The 13,571-nt window shown below is 42.1% G+C and overlaps 1 protein-coding gene across 1 annotated transcript in view; it reads left to right on the top strand.

Annotated features, from left to right (window-relative positions):
• The window catches only part of LOC139338859 (cadherin-6-like), an 81,116-nt gene extending 69,020 nt beyond the window's left edge, over positions 1 to 12,096 (top strand). The window contains exons 10-12 of the mRNA XM_070974149.1: positions 857 to 971; positions 2,710 to 2,961; positions 8,486 to 12,096. Coding sequence (XP_070830250.1) covers positions 857 to 971; positions 2,710 to 2,961; positions 8,486 to 9,033 — 915 coding nt within the window. The 3' untranslated portion in view covers positions 9,034 to 12,096. The remainder of the gene's footprint in view (positions 1 to 856; positions 972 to 2,709; positions 2,962 to 8,485) is intronic.
• Positions 12,097 to 13,571: the final 1,475 nt, after the last annotated feature.

Raw genomic sequence — 13,571 nt, 5'->3', positions numbered from 1 at the left:
GGCTTAAAGTGACTCTCAGTCAAATTCTATCTTTGGCATATGAAGCTCTCGCCCTCTGTAGATTTGAAAGCGAGCTGTAAAAAGTTTTTAGCATGCTTCTTCACAGAGAACAGCAGCTGTGCTCAGCTTGAATTCAGTCAGCTACAATGGATCCCAATGGTGACAAGATAACACTGTGGCAAAAAGTATCACAACACCCAAAGAAACTTCTCAAACCACTGCTGTAGTATAATCCACTTCTCCATTGTCAGTCCATACGCTCAGAATGATTCAGCGCTCATTGTTTGCTCGAATAAAGCTAAACACAGTGCTTCCATGTCCTGCTGTCATGCTCCTCAAAGCGCCACTGGAAGCAGGAGGGTTTGTCACACTCACAAAAAGAGAGAAATACTGCAGGATGGCGAAGGAATTAGAGTGTCAAAAAGCAAATGGCTCTTACGTGGTTACAAGCTATTAAGAGGAATGATTAACAGCATTGTTATGGCTGTGTGTAAAGCAGCAGCACAGGAGGAAAGGAAAACCCTATTTCCTGATATCATAGAGTATATAGAAGTATCAGTTATTGTTTCACTCGGTTGGTTGTTGCTGCAGATAACCAGTACAGTAAACCCAGCTGCAATGTTTAGTCTTTACTGTCCTGTTCCAGTAAATGTTTTGAGCTGTGTGGTTAACAGAGATATCAATGGCTTATTCAGCACAGACATCAGTGATCCTGATCATATCCAAGCTGTTCTGTTGGCAGCTCAACCACACAGACAGTGAGAACAACAGTGTGTACTGTGACTGCATTGACTGCTCATAACTTGCTTAACTCCATTGGGATGTTCATTTTAATGGATGTCTGTGTCTCTGACAGCGGATCCAAACAGTGAGCGCAGTTGATGCCGATGAGCCGTCAACGGGACACAAGTTTTTCTTCAGCATGGCTCCTGAGGGGACCCACCGCAACTTCACTGTCCGAGACAATGGAGGTAGGCAGCACTTGACCATATAGATAAGGAATAGGCATTAAAAAAAGAGAAGGAGCTTCTTTTCAGGGAAGGAAGAAGTTCCTTCAGGCTGCTGTTGTCTGTGTTTCCAGCACAGTCTACAGACCTGTGAAGATTAGCCTGCTGACGTCTGAAAGAAACGACAGCTGGTTTTACACGTCATTCATGCGTACGATTGTACAACAACTTTGTCATCGGTCCATCTGTCGCACACATTCTTCTGTAACTCCATGATGTGTTGAAGCACAGTGGAGAAAAAACAAACTGTTTCATAGCTGAAATAAAATGCTACAAGTACTCAACCAACCAGAAATGTCCAGTGACCCCCACCCTTTTAACATGATGTACTTTTGGTAAGGACTCTTTGTGGGTAAAGTCATGTTTTGAACTTAACTAAATCAATTTTGACACTAGAGTTCTTCCAAAGTTTCTAGTCCCTGGGGAAGTCCCTGCAGTGGAAATGTGGCTTTTCACAATGGAATAGCAGTAGCAGTTGTTTTGCATTTCCCAGTGATGGACAGAAACAAGAAAATGAGTCACTGTAAGAAACAAAGAGCTCGCTCGCTGTCAGCCATCCCTCACCCAACTAACACATTAACCTTACCAGTGTTTACAGTGGACCTGTCCACGGTGGGTCATGGATGGATGAATGGATTGTTTACAGTACCTACTATTACCAACATCATCATGCATGCAAAGCCTGGCAGGCCACTTGTTCTGTTTACACAAACTACTGTTATTATTGCGGCTGTGACAACATATGTTTTTTTCATATTGGTTAATATTGATACGGTTCATCTCAGTATGAATCAAGTCAATATTTGCACCGGACCTTCATCATCACATGGTTTACATTGTGAAACTGTCTGCTGTCTACAGTTTAGTCAACTAAGCTGCCTGGTTAGGTTTAGGAAAAGATCCTGATTTGTGTTCAATAAGCACGCTTCTGTTATGTACGTGATGTGACTTGAGGACATTATGGAAGTTAAAATAGGTGAACACTGACTTTGGGTTTCCCGTGTGTGATGAACAGCTGTCTCCTCTGTGAACGTCCAGTGTTTGTTTGAACCCTCCATCCACCCCACCTTCCTCCACATGTGGACTTTGTTGCTCTTTATACTGCATCGCCCGACTTCCCCTTTGCACCCATTGTAATTACTACAGCCACTAGAAGCCAACTGTTAATAATAAAAGTAAACATGGCTCACATCAAGCCACGTAACAGCAAACACAGACTTTCATTCTTCCTGACTGCCACAAACAGTGGAAGTCCAGGTATTATCTGGTGATCATCCAGTATTCATAGAACCATAATCCATTCATAACTCTTGATTGGTGCAAATTGAGAAGAGTTTTCAAATTTGGTCTGACGTTTGAAAGTGATTCTTGACTGTGGCTGTGACTCTGCAACATGATTGGCTGCTTGTGTGCAATCAATATCAAGCAATGTAGCCTATTTTGATATTGTAAAACTTCATTATAGCCATTTCTGTCATCCACACCTGCTTGATTGTTCCTTTGCCCCAAGTTGTAAAACAGATTTGTCCTCATGCTTTGGCTCATCAGTGAGAACTTCTGCCTTGTTGGATACACATTTTTCTTCCCAACCTGGTAGTAAAGTGATTTTTATTCACAGCTCTGCTGTGTGACAAAGTGTCAGGCACACCGTGCACTGCAGGTGTGCCACAATGATAGTCTAACTGAACTTTCTCCTGCTCAGATAACACAGCTGGCATCCTGACACGTCGAGCCAGCTACAGCCGCCTTCACCAGAGCGTCTACCTGGTTCCCGTGGTGATCACCGACGGCGACTACCCCATGCAGAGCAGCACCGGCACCCTCACTGTGAGGGTGTGCACCTGCGACCGTGAAGGCAACATGGAACTGTGCAATGCAGAGGCTCTGAGCAGCTCTCCTGGTCTCAGCACTGGAGCTCTCATCGCCATCCTCCTGTGTGCCATCATACTGCTGAGTAAGTATGACAAAATACTGAATGTTTGTCTGTCAGTTCAACCCGTTTAAAATGATTGGTCTAAAGTATGGGACAAAAAGTGAGCATTCAGATCATAGTCTAAATCAAAGTATATTCTATATCAGAGCTGAAATAATGAAACCATTAGTCGAACGACAGAGGAATAGCAGGCGTCTATTTTGACAGGTGGTTAGTTGTTAGTCATCCATTTTCAAGCAAAAATACTAAAAAACATTGTATAAACTGAATCAAAGGAGACATTTGAAGACACCACCTTCTCTGATCTGGGAAGTTGCCATAGATATTTTCTCACTATTTCTTGACATTTCACTATACAGTTAATCAGTTAATTGGAAAAATAACATGGATCAGTAACATTGTGGCTGATAAAGACAGTAAGAGCACTGATAGTGAGGGCGTCTTGGATTGGTGCATCCTTATCTTCCTCAGCTGATGAGGTTTTCTCAGTTGTCTCTATTTAAGTTATCTTTATCACCTCTTATGTATCTATGCCATTTTGATATTTTTGGAACAATGAAACTTCTATGAGAGACAAAAAGTCAAAATAATGTACACATACAGTCTGCCATTGTGTTTAAATGTTCTTATTGTGAGTCAACCTCATATCAGTAACATATAACAATGTAATACGATATCGTGCTGCTTTTTTAAGTAGCAGTATTGTGCAAAAAACATTAAAATGAAAGAAAGAATGAAAGAAAATCTTAACACAAGCCTTAAAAACCAACCGGGGGGAAATAATAAAAGTGAATGGGAATATAAAAATAGAGTCTCCCCAGCCATATTCCCTTCCCTCCCTCCTTAGGAGTACTGTTGAAGTCCTCTGCTGTGTTGTGGAAACCACAAGCAGTATTTCTATTCAGTCCCATAAATCAGGCACACAAGAGTAACGTTTTCAGCTCAGGAACCATCTAAGTCCTGGTCCCTCTCACACAAAGAATGCTCCTCTCTGTCATGTACGCAGTGCTACAAAACACACTTCATGTCCACAATGCCCGTCAATTTTCAATAAGAAGAATACAACGACAAGACCAAAAGAGCTGCTTTCAAAATGTTTTAAGGAACAATGCACATGACCAAAGAAACATAACTTAATAAATGTGCATAAAGATAATGTCAAGAAAACCTAAAACATCTATATTTAGCTATTAAAATTGAAATAGGAACCCTGGTGAAAGAAATGAGATGAAATGTGTGTGCGCACAACATGTAGCATGTATGATCACACCTCTCTCTGTGCAGTGCAGTGGTACAGCATCGTAAACACAAGCAGACGTCTGCTCTCTCATTTGCTATAATGGAAAACAATGTTGGTTCAGAGCTCGTCAGAATCAAACCTCGTATGGAAATGAATGCATCTCATCTGCCACCACATCCCCACTTATCCTCTTATTCATGCAGCGGTCACAGTCCAGTGGGCTGCTGGGAAATGAATACATATTTATGCTTCTAAAAGTGCAGTCATTGCAGACTTAGTGGACACACTCCAGGGACACTGGAAGTCAGAGCTGGAGCTGGTGAGAAAAATCAGTCCATATAATGACGTCAAACTAAATGCTGCATGACATTCATGGTTCTTGCAATAATTTGACTGGCCAGGATCATTTCTAACAGCATGTCCCGCTAATTTTAGAACAACTTACAGTTTACCGGAACACCGTGTGTCGGCAGCCACAGTAAGTGCACAGTCAAGAACACTGTCACAAAATACCAGGAGAGGATGAGGGAGTGGGCGAGGTGTGGCCTTTGGCCTCTTCATCATACAGCGGTATATAATAATGCAGGCAGTGAGGATACAGCCATTTCTTACAGCAGACCAGCAAGACTCTTTTTGTCACAGTCGGCAGAGACTCCGGTCTGCAGTGGAGCTCACACACATACATACAGTACAGGTCCATTAGGCTAGAGAGTCAAAGGTGTCTCTATTTCTGTCCACATTCACAAGCCCCCTCTCCCTAAAGTCTGTCCATAGAAGGTTACATAATGTTCAAAAATTCCTACAATCACCACTCCCATTCCCAGTCCCAATCAACACCCACTGTCATTGTCAGGACAGGCCAACACTGTGCAGTCCTGTATACAGCTGCACTGGCATGCATCCTTAGTGAGGACAGCCGAGACACATGGCTGTTCACACCTGTGTCTGTCATGCATCACAGAAGTGTCCAGCTGACCACTTGTGTTCCTTACTGCCTATGTGGATTTGACTAGAAGGTCAAAGGGCTCTGCACACAGTTATTAAGTGTTAGCAAGTGTGTTTCACACAGGCTAACAGCTAGCTAAGAAAACAAAACTGTGTCAACAACTCATATACGTGTACCAGTTCATTAAATAGTTGAGTGGAAAGACAAAGTGTCAGCCTCACAACATGGCAGCTGTAAACAGGGTCTGTGTTCCTGCTCCTGTTTTCTCATGCTGCTGTTTATATGAGTATACATTTAAATCTTTGCCATTTTGTTCTCAACTTGTTCTTATATTTCCATGTCGCTATTATTATTGTTTATTTTTATCTGATTCTTTGCTCTTTATTCAGGTCTCACAATCAACAATCAAAGCACACATCGTGTTTTACAGCATCACTGTACAGCTGCAGTACTTATAGTTAAGTCACATACTCTAGCTGTCTGTGAGTTCAGGGCTGGACTGTACTGTAAATGCACACTTAGAGTGCAGGAAAGTGACAGCAACCAGCCATCAACACACAGTTTCCATGCAGAGTGAGAACTCTTTCCTCACCTGGTTGAGGCAGTACTCTGACTAAAGACGTTGTTGTGCAAATGACTAAATCTGTTTATTTTAATCAGACAAATGTCATAATCAGAAGGAGCACTCAGTTCAACACAGATTTGTGCTCAGTGATTCAAATTATTATCTGAAACTCACAGTGCAGCTCAGTACGTTCTTACAACAACAACAACAACAACAACAACAACAACAACAACAAGCTAAACTAAATCAGTGCTTTGGAACAATGAAAACAGCATGTGGTGACAAATACAAGAGATACAGCTTTATCACCTCAGTGCTCTTCATACATGTGCTGCAAGATTGTACAATACGGTAGAGTATCACATGGTACATCACAGTGTCACACAGCAACAAGACGATGCAACATGCTACCATAAACATGCTACAATGGAAAGTAGCGTGGTACCATACCACAGGCACATTTAACACATTACAGCACCACCGCATACAACACAATATAACATGACAAGAACACTAAGATACAGCACCTTAGGATACTACTATACAACATATATGGAATGACACAATGAGACGTGGCACAGGGTGATACAGTATGATATGATGTGACCGTCATGACAATTCAACATGAAGTGATGCGTCACAGTTCGATACAACATAAAGCCACAGGATGCTACACAACATGACACAGTTCTGCAAAAGGAAGTTTTAATGTCAGCAAATAGATGTGGATATAGCCCATAGTTCTAAAATGAAGTGGGGGTGAGCTACAGTGCAGACTCACAAAATGTGTGATAACACATGTAGATGTAAGTGATGCAAAGTAAATCTACTTAAACATGCATTTGTATGAGAAAGAAGAGAGAATGGTGAGGCTCTGGCTCGTTCTCAGTCTGGATACTTAGAGGAATCTCATTGTGTCAAATTATATTTAACATGGTGATCACAACACAGCCCTGAGCTGTGTTATGTAGAACTGATATGCATATGAATGTATTCACCATCACCTCAACCATCATGTCACTGTATTCTCTTCTTCTTCTCTGCCTCTGTTCATCTTCCACCAGATATCATTAGCTCTCTCCCCTGCACACACTGTACAGTAACTGCCAACTTTATCTATACAAATCATCCTCATTCTGTATTTCTGCATCTACCACTGTATTTACCTTAACTCATTCTCTCAGTGTCTCATTCACGTCACGGCTCACGCTCTCCTGCCTCTGCAGACATTTCATGCTGTGATTTGCGATGCTACTGTGTATGCATTATCAGTTATTTCAGTTCCCTGACCTTAACTCCGCCTTTGCTCTTTCTTGTTTCCTCTGTGCTTTTGCTTGATTTAAATTCAAACTGGCCTGCATGAGCTTAGCCAATCAAATGTTCTGCATGATTACTTGTGGCTGAGCCCCCTCTGAAATCAAAGGCTGTCCTTTCTGTCTGTCTGTGCCCAGGCTGTGCAGCACTCGTGTTTTTACACTCATTTTGAGATATAACGCATCTGCTCTGAGTTCCATGTGTTGTTCTGCATCAAGATGAGCTGTGGTGCACATCTTCACACACACTCTCACTTTTTCATCTTTGCACTGTGCAATATTGTTAATATTGTGTTTTATTACTAGTTGGAGATTAAAAGATCATTTGGACTTATTGCAAAAAGAGAAGAAGCTGGTGAACTGGCTCATGCAGGCAGCTCACGCGGCATACGAACGCTCTGTATCCATTGATGTATCTATGTGCTGCCGGTGTTCTGCTCTCTCTTTTGCTGCCATGTCTGCTGCCACGCTGCTCCCCTGAGTGTTATCCTGTCACGTGCTGTCGTATTTCAAAAGCCCCATCTCCAAACCATCATCCACCTGTAGGCTCTAAATCTGTGTTCCCTTCAGGGGGAAGTTCTTATCGCACTCCCCACTCCCTGATGTGCTAAGCTTGGTGTTACCTTGTGCAGAACGATGAGGTCAGAGCCAAGACATTAAATATCAGTACTGTACATATTTTGTATTCACTTAATCAATCCGATGTGAGAGAGCTGACTGAACTGACTGTCATTTCATAAGTTTTGCCATTAGGAGTCCCATTCATTCCAGTTACATACAGACTCAAACCATGAAAACGAGACCAGGTCTGACATCCGCCCGTTGTGACAGTCCAGAGGTGTCCCATGGCACAACACAGGGAAGAGGAAAAGGTTCAGCTTCATGGTACCATCCCCTGATGCACAGCAGATGCACCACTTGTCATGTATCTCAGAACATGGAAGCACATAGCTTTTATTCTGGTAAAACTACTTGAAATGAAGGAAAAGCAGATTGTTGTCCCATTTCTGTACAAAAGACTTTAATAAGCTACTGGGGCCTGAGTAATGTGGGAACCCGTAGCTTTGGAAAAAAACTATGTGGTTGTGTTCTGGTATCATGGCAACACGAAAAAGTAAAAGTCCAGTCAGAGTACCTGCAAGCTTGAGGTTTGTGAGAGGCGAGAGGGAGCCTGCCACACAGTCCACAAGGGTCGATGAGGCGTTACCACCGCTGTGCATCATTTTTTGGTGCAATTTGCTTTTACATCTAAATAGAGTGGCTTAAATAATCAGGCTAAGCTATTAGCTTCTTGCCCTGACTTAATTGTAGCGACGTCAGTGCAGCCATTAACTTAGAGCGTTGTCACAACCAATAAAAACAAAGCGACCAACTGAAATAACCTGACCTTTTCCTTTGACTTATTATCCGTGTCCTCATTGGCTGTATGTTCCAGTCCCTGCTGTTCTCTGTCTAATCTCATATCTTTCTGTTTCTTGCAGTGATCGTGGTCCTCTTCACAGCGTTGAAACGCCAAAGAAAGCAGGAACCTCTCATCATCTCTAAGGAGGATGTCCGGGACAACGTGGTGAGCTACAATGACGAGGGCGGAGGTGAGGAGGACACCCAGGCTTTTGACATTGGAGCATTGAGACACCCGGATGCTGCTGCCGCCTTGGAAGAGTCCACCAAACAGAGGCGTGACATCATCCCCACTGACACCCTGCTGTACCCACCACATCGTCGACCTGCACCCACCACCTCTGGCCTCATCATGCCGCCAGTCAGCATGGCGTCACGGGATAACGGGGACGTACGCGAGTTCATCAATCAGAGAGTGCTGGAGAACGACTGTAACCCGACAGCACCGCCGTATGACTCACTGGCCACCTACGCCTATGAGGGCGCGGGCTCAGTGGCCGAGTCACTGAGCTCACTGGGCTCAGCATCGTCTGAGGCTGAGCAGGACTACCACTACCTGAGTGACTGGGGGCCCAGGTTCAGGAAACTGGCTGACCTGTACGGGGCTGAGGACAGTGACTTCTCCTAACAGACACCACAAACAAACACACACACTTTCATGTCTAAGACAGGTTCAGGAGAGATTTTGACCAATGCAGGGCCAGAGACAGCGACGTCTAACTCCCACAAACTCAATCTGAGAGACGCTGCTGATGAGCTTTAAGAAAATGTGAGAACTTTTCAAAATACAGACAACACAAACTCCACATGACGAAACAACAGATGTGTTGGCAGATGTTAATTCCATTTAATGGGATACGTAAGAACGCCGCCTGATCCGTCACCAGCCTTTGCTGCACACGGATCCAAAAATGCTTACCAAGTCATTTTCATAAATTCCTAAGTATCTGATTTTGGAAATGGCAACTAATGGATGTAGAAATGTAAATTAAGCAGCGCAACAGTAGAGCCCAACAATCTTCAGTTCCGCCAGTGTGAACCTCCTCAAAGACTCATTTCAGGCCTGAACGGAGTTTTGAATCTAAATTGGACTCTATTTTGTATTAAGAATTGGACTTTTAATACTTTCAGGCTTTGCTTTAATCTCTCCTTGGTTACCAAATAACCATTTTGCAGAGTGTGTCTTGTGGCTTTAAAGTGAATGGAGGAAAGCGTTGGGAACCAGGTCGGTCAACAAAACACCACTTACCTCTGCAGATATGAAGTGAAGAGTGTGGGGAAGAAGACTTTTCTTTTTTGTTGTTTTGTTTTTTTTGACTAAGTGCCCTTCTGCTGCCCTTCGAGCTGAACTGCGGATGCCTGTAGGTTGGCTGAGACTGGAGGGGGCTAATGACTCTAACATGATTGCTTTTTGTCTTTTTTGCTGTCTTGTACAAATAGACCATTCCAGAGGAACCGTTCTGAAGGATCCTCACTTGAAAATCGCCTTCTTCGGGACACAGAGTAAAAAGAGGACGACTCATTTGATGAAATGCACTGATTTCTTTATGTTTATGCAGGTTTTTAGATTCTTTTGGTTGATTTTTTTTTGTGCTACACACAAAAAGAAGCTATATGTTCATGGAATCATTTCTAGATTTTTAGCTCTTGATTAAGTGTATATTGTGTCAGAAATGTGGTTGAACTGAAGTATACTGAGTTCTATGAATCTTTACTTTTACTGGAGTGTTTTTTTCTATAACAAAATACAACTTCAGATATCATACAGTTGTTGAATAAGTATTTTCATTGAGAATATGCTTCATATTTACATGAGGGACATGGGGAAATCTTGTTTTCACAGTAGAGCTGTCACTTTTTATTCAAAAATTCAGACCACTGTTTGAGTGTGAATGACTCAAAAATGTCAATATTTGAGTTAATCAAGCCATATCTAAGGCAAAGATTGTGGTTTTGTTCAAATATTAAAGCTGTCCTAATTAATATTTTTATAATAACAATGCATCAAGTGACCACATGTGATGTGAATGAGACCATTGTAGAAGTCAACCTTATAGTTGAGGCTGAAGGATCTGTCTTTATCACCAAACAGCAGACAGACATAGTTAACAACTAGTGTTTGAGGCACCTAAAGAGCCAGAGTTGGTGGAAATCAACCAGGAATATGAGACTTCCATCCATCAGGTGGGCACCAACAAGACCTAGATGGATGCTAGTGTTGCTCCCTATGTGCTGGACATAAGGAGATGTTAGCTAACACATTAGCCATAATAACAATAATATAATAGGAAATTCAGCTTATTTCCTTTCTTGCCAAGAATTTGATGTGAAGATTGATCACCACTGACATGTCTTTAAGGTAAATATGAAGCTACCACAAGAAGCTGCTTATCTTAGATTAGGACAATAGCTGGCTCTGTCCAGAGTTAACAGAATTCAGCCGGCTCCTCTAAAGCTCGCTCATGAACACAGTGTATCTTCTTTTTTCAATACAAAAACCAAAGGGGAAAAACAACAAGCTGTATTTCTACTTTTTCTTGGTTCAGTGCATTAACTTAATGTGGAGTCTGTTTTCATTGGGTGGCAACGTCATGTTGACACCAAAAAATAAAAAATAAAAGCAGGTTTAATTCAAAGCTGCAGATCAGCATGACACCAACCAACTGGAAATGGGAAAATGTGGATAAACATGAGGCTGTTTGATAAGCTGCCTTTACCAAACAAATCCAAGTTACCTGTTAGCTTGACACTCAGAGGACACCTTGCATCAGTTTTACAACCTAACACTGGCTTAGGATGTGGCTCTGTGGGTTGAGTTCAAATCATTTGAGCATGTTTGTTAGGGCACATTCGTTCCAACCTGAACTTTTGAAAAAGAGACAGCCCTACTTCACAAGCAGCATTGCAGCTTGAATGTCTTTCAGTGACTGTAACCTCGTTTGCAGCTTCACATTATTTCCTGCTCGTACCTGTTCTCTCTTATGTGCTCACATACTTTGAGGATATGATCCAAATGTTTTTGCCCAAAGGTTTCCTGGCACAGTTCACCCTCTGTTTTGTCTGAGACAAGAAAAAAAACAACAGCTTTACTTATTTACTGCTTTATTTACTTACTTTAATACAGCCCACCCTTGTGTCTCATTCAGAGACATGAGCCTTTGTTGTTAAATGTTGTAATTAACCGACACTGGAAGGCAGCATTTTCATCATTTGCTTTGATGTCACAGTAGTTACTGAAGCAAAGGTCAACATAACAACAGTCAACCTCAGTGCTATGTTAATAACAGCATTTGTTTCCAAGTAATGGATTGAACAATGAAGTCAAAATTATTTACTGATTCAGACATTTTGTTATTCTGATTTGATATCGGGAATTTGTATCGTGTGTTTTGGCAGTTCCAGTAAAAGCAGCAGTTTGTTCCAGTTGTGTTTTGTGACCGTGGTCTGCTCTGAAGGCTTAAAACAAAAATGTCCACATATTTTTCTTTATATTGTATCTCATTCTTTTTGTACCAAATATTTATAGGACATAATGACGATATTCTTGGAGGGGAAAAAAGTCAAACTACCGTCCAGCTTCACTGTTTTTTAATGTAATTTTGGAGGTGTGAAACTCGCTGTGGGCAGTCTAACGTCCGTATATGATGTACTATCAAGTTGTTTAATTTTCTCAAAATAAACTTTTACAGTGATATTGTTGTTTTTTTGTTTTCTTTGACTGCATTGTTACATCTCTTCAGTGCAAAGTGCATTTCCTGTACTTTTTGTTCTCTCAGAGTGACTAACATGTAACATGCAGTTCATCTGTAAATGTGAGGATTCACTGGTTTCCTCTAGATAATTTGGTATCCTTCCACAGATTGCTTCCACAGAAGTCTAGACCAGGGGTTCCCAAACTTTTCCATGCCATGGCCCCCAAACAGCATTAGCTTCTGGCCGAGGACCCCCTTTGCAAACCCACTGACAGTGCTACAAAATATGTAAAGAAACATCAACTTTTAGAATGATTTTCTTACTTTTATTCACTATTCAACAATTATTACATTTGTTTAGCATAAGAATATTAACAAACATGTTTTCAACACTATTATATTCCCACTGAATCATGAACTTTTCAACAAACTGTTGACAGACAAGAACAACAGAAACAAACAGAACAAAAGAAATCAAACCTCTCTCAATTGTGTGTGTTCACTATTCAGTAATTATTACATTTGTTTAGCATAAGAGTATTGTGTTTTGCTTTTTTTTTTTTTAACTTCCCTCCAATTTTCTGAGGCCCCCCAGGGGGCCCTGGCCCCACTTTGAAAATCACTGGTCTAGAGCCAGACAGCCTCTAGACCTCTAGCCTTCTGCCAATTAACCAGTTGCTCATCCTACCCAGCACCTTGCAGGTCCCACTGCCCAGTGCTTTGAGGGTTCTGCTGTCCAGGCCCTCTGCTGAACTCCCCAGTTCCTGAATATGACAGTTCTTCAACCCCTGGGACAGCCGACGCCACACCTGCTCTTGGTTTCCCATTAGCAATCCAGACGTCACCTGTTCCTGAACTGCAGGAACCTGTTCAACCTGAGCTGCTGTTTCCAGTTCTTGTGCTGCAGTGATCCACAGGGCCAGAGCTGCAGCAGTCAACCACTCCCCTGACAGTCTCCTTGCTGCCAGCCTCCTGCCCCACGGATGATGTAAATGAATTGCACAGTCTGCGGTATAACTTTCAAAGTTTTCTGTTCCGTGTCAGACTTATCATACATAAACTACATCCATGCCACACAAGTAGCCCCTCTTCAAAGTACAAGCTCCTTGTTCTGTCTTGGCTGGTTGGTTCTTGTTTGGATTCTGTGTCACTCATCATCATTCACTGTCCATGTTTATATTTTCTGCTTGCATCCATGCCGTGCAGAAGAGCACAAAGACAAAGACAAGAAAAGCAAATTTACAACACTTTCAACAAGTCAGACTGCATGTGCTGCTCACACAAGATAATTTTAGCCCTGACTGTCATGTTTGCATGGAGGCTCATAAACTGCATCACCGACCTGTTGAGGTGTCCTGATTCCTCTGGTTGGAGTGATCTGCAAATGGAGTGACTGATGGTGATACTCAAAGGAAACATGAGAAGTAAGTGTGTGTGTCCACTGCCTGCATCTGATACCTGTTGCAGCCTCACT

This window comes from Chaetodon trifascialis, chromosome 11, assembly GCF_039877785.1.
Source record: "Chaetodon trifascialis isolate fChaTrf1 chromosome 11, fChaTrf1.hap1, whole genome shotgun sequence".
Classification (NCBI taxonomy): domain Eukaryota; kingdom Metazoa; phylum Chordata; class Actinopteri; order Chaetodontiformes; family Chaetodontidae; genus Chaetodon; species Chaetodon trifascialis.
The sequence above is the reverse complement of the archived record's forward strand: the minus strand, read 5'-3'. Positions and strand labels throughout refer to the sequence as shown.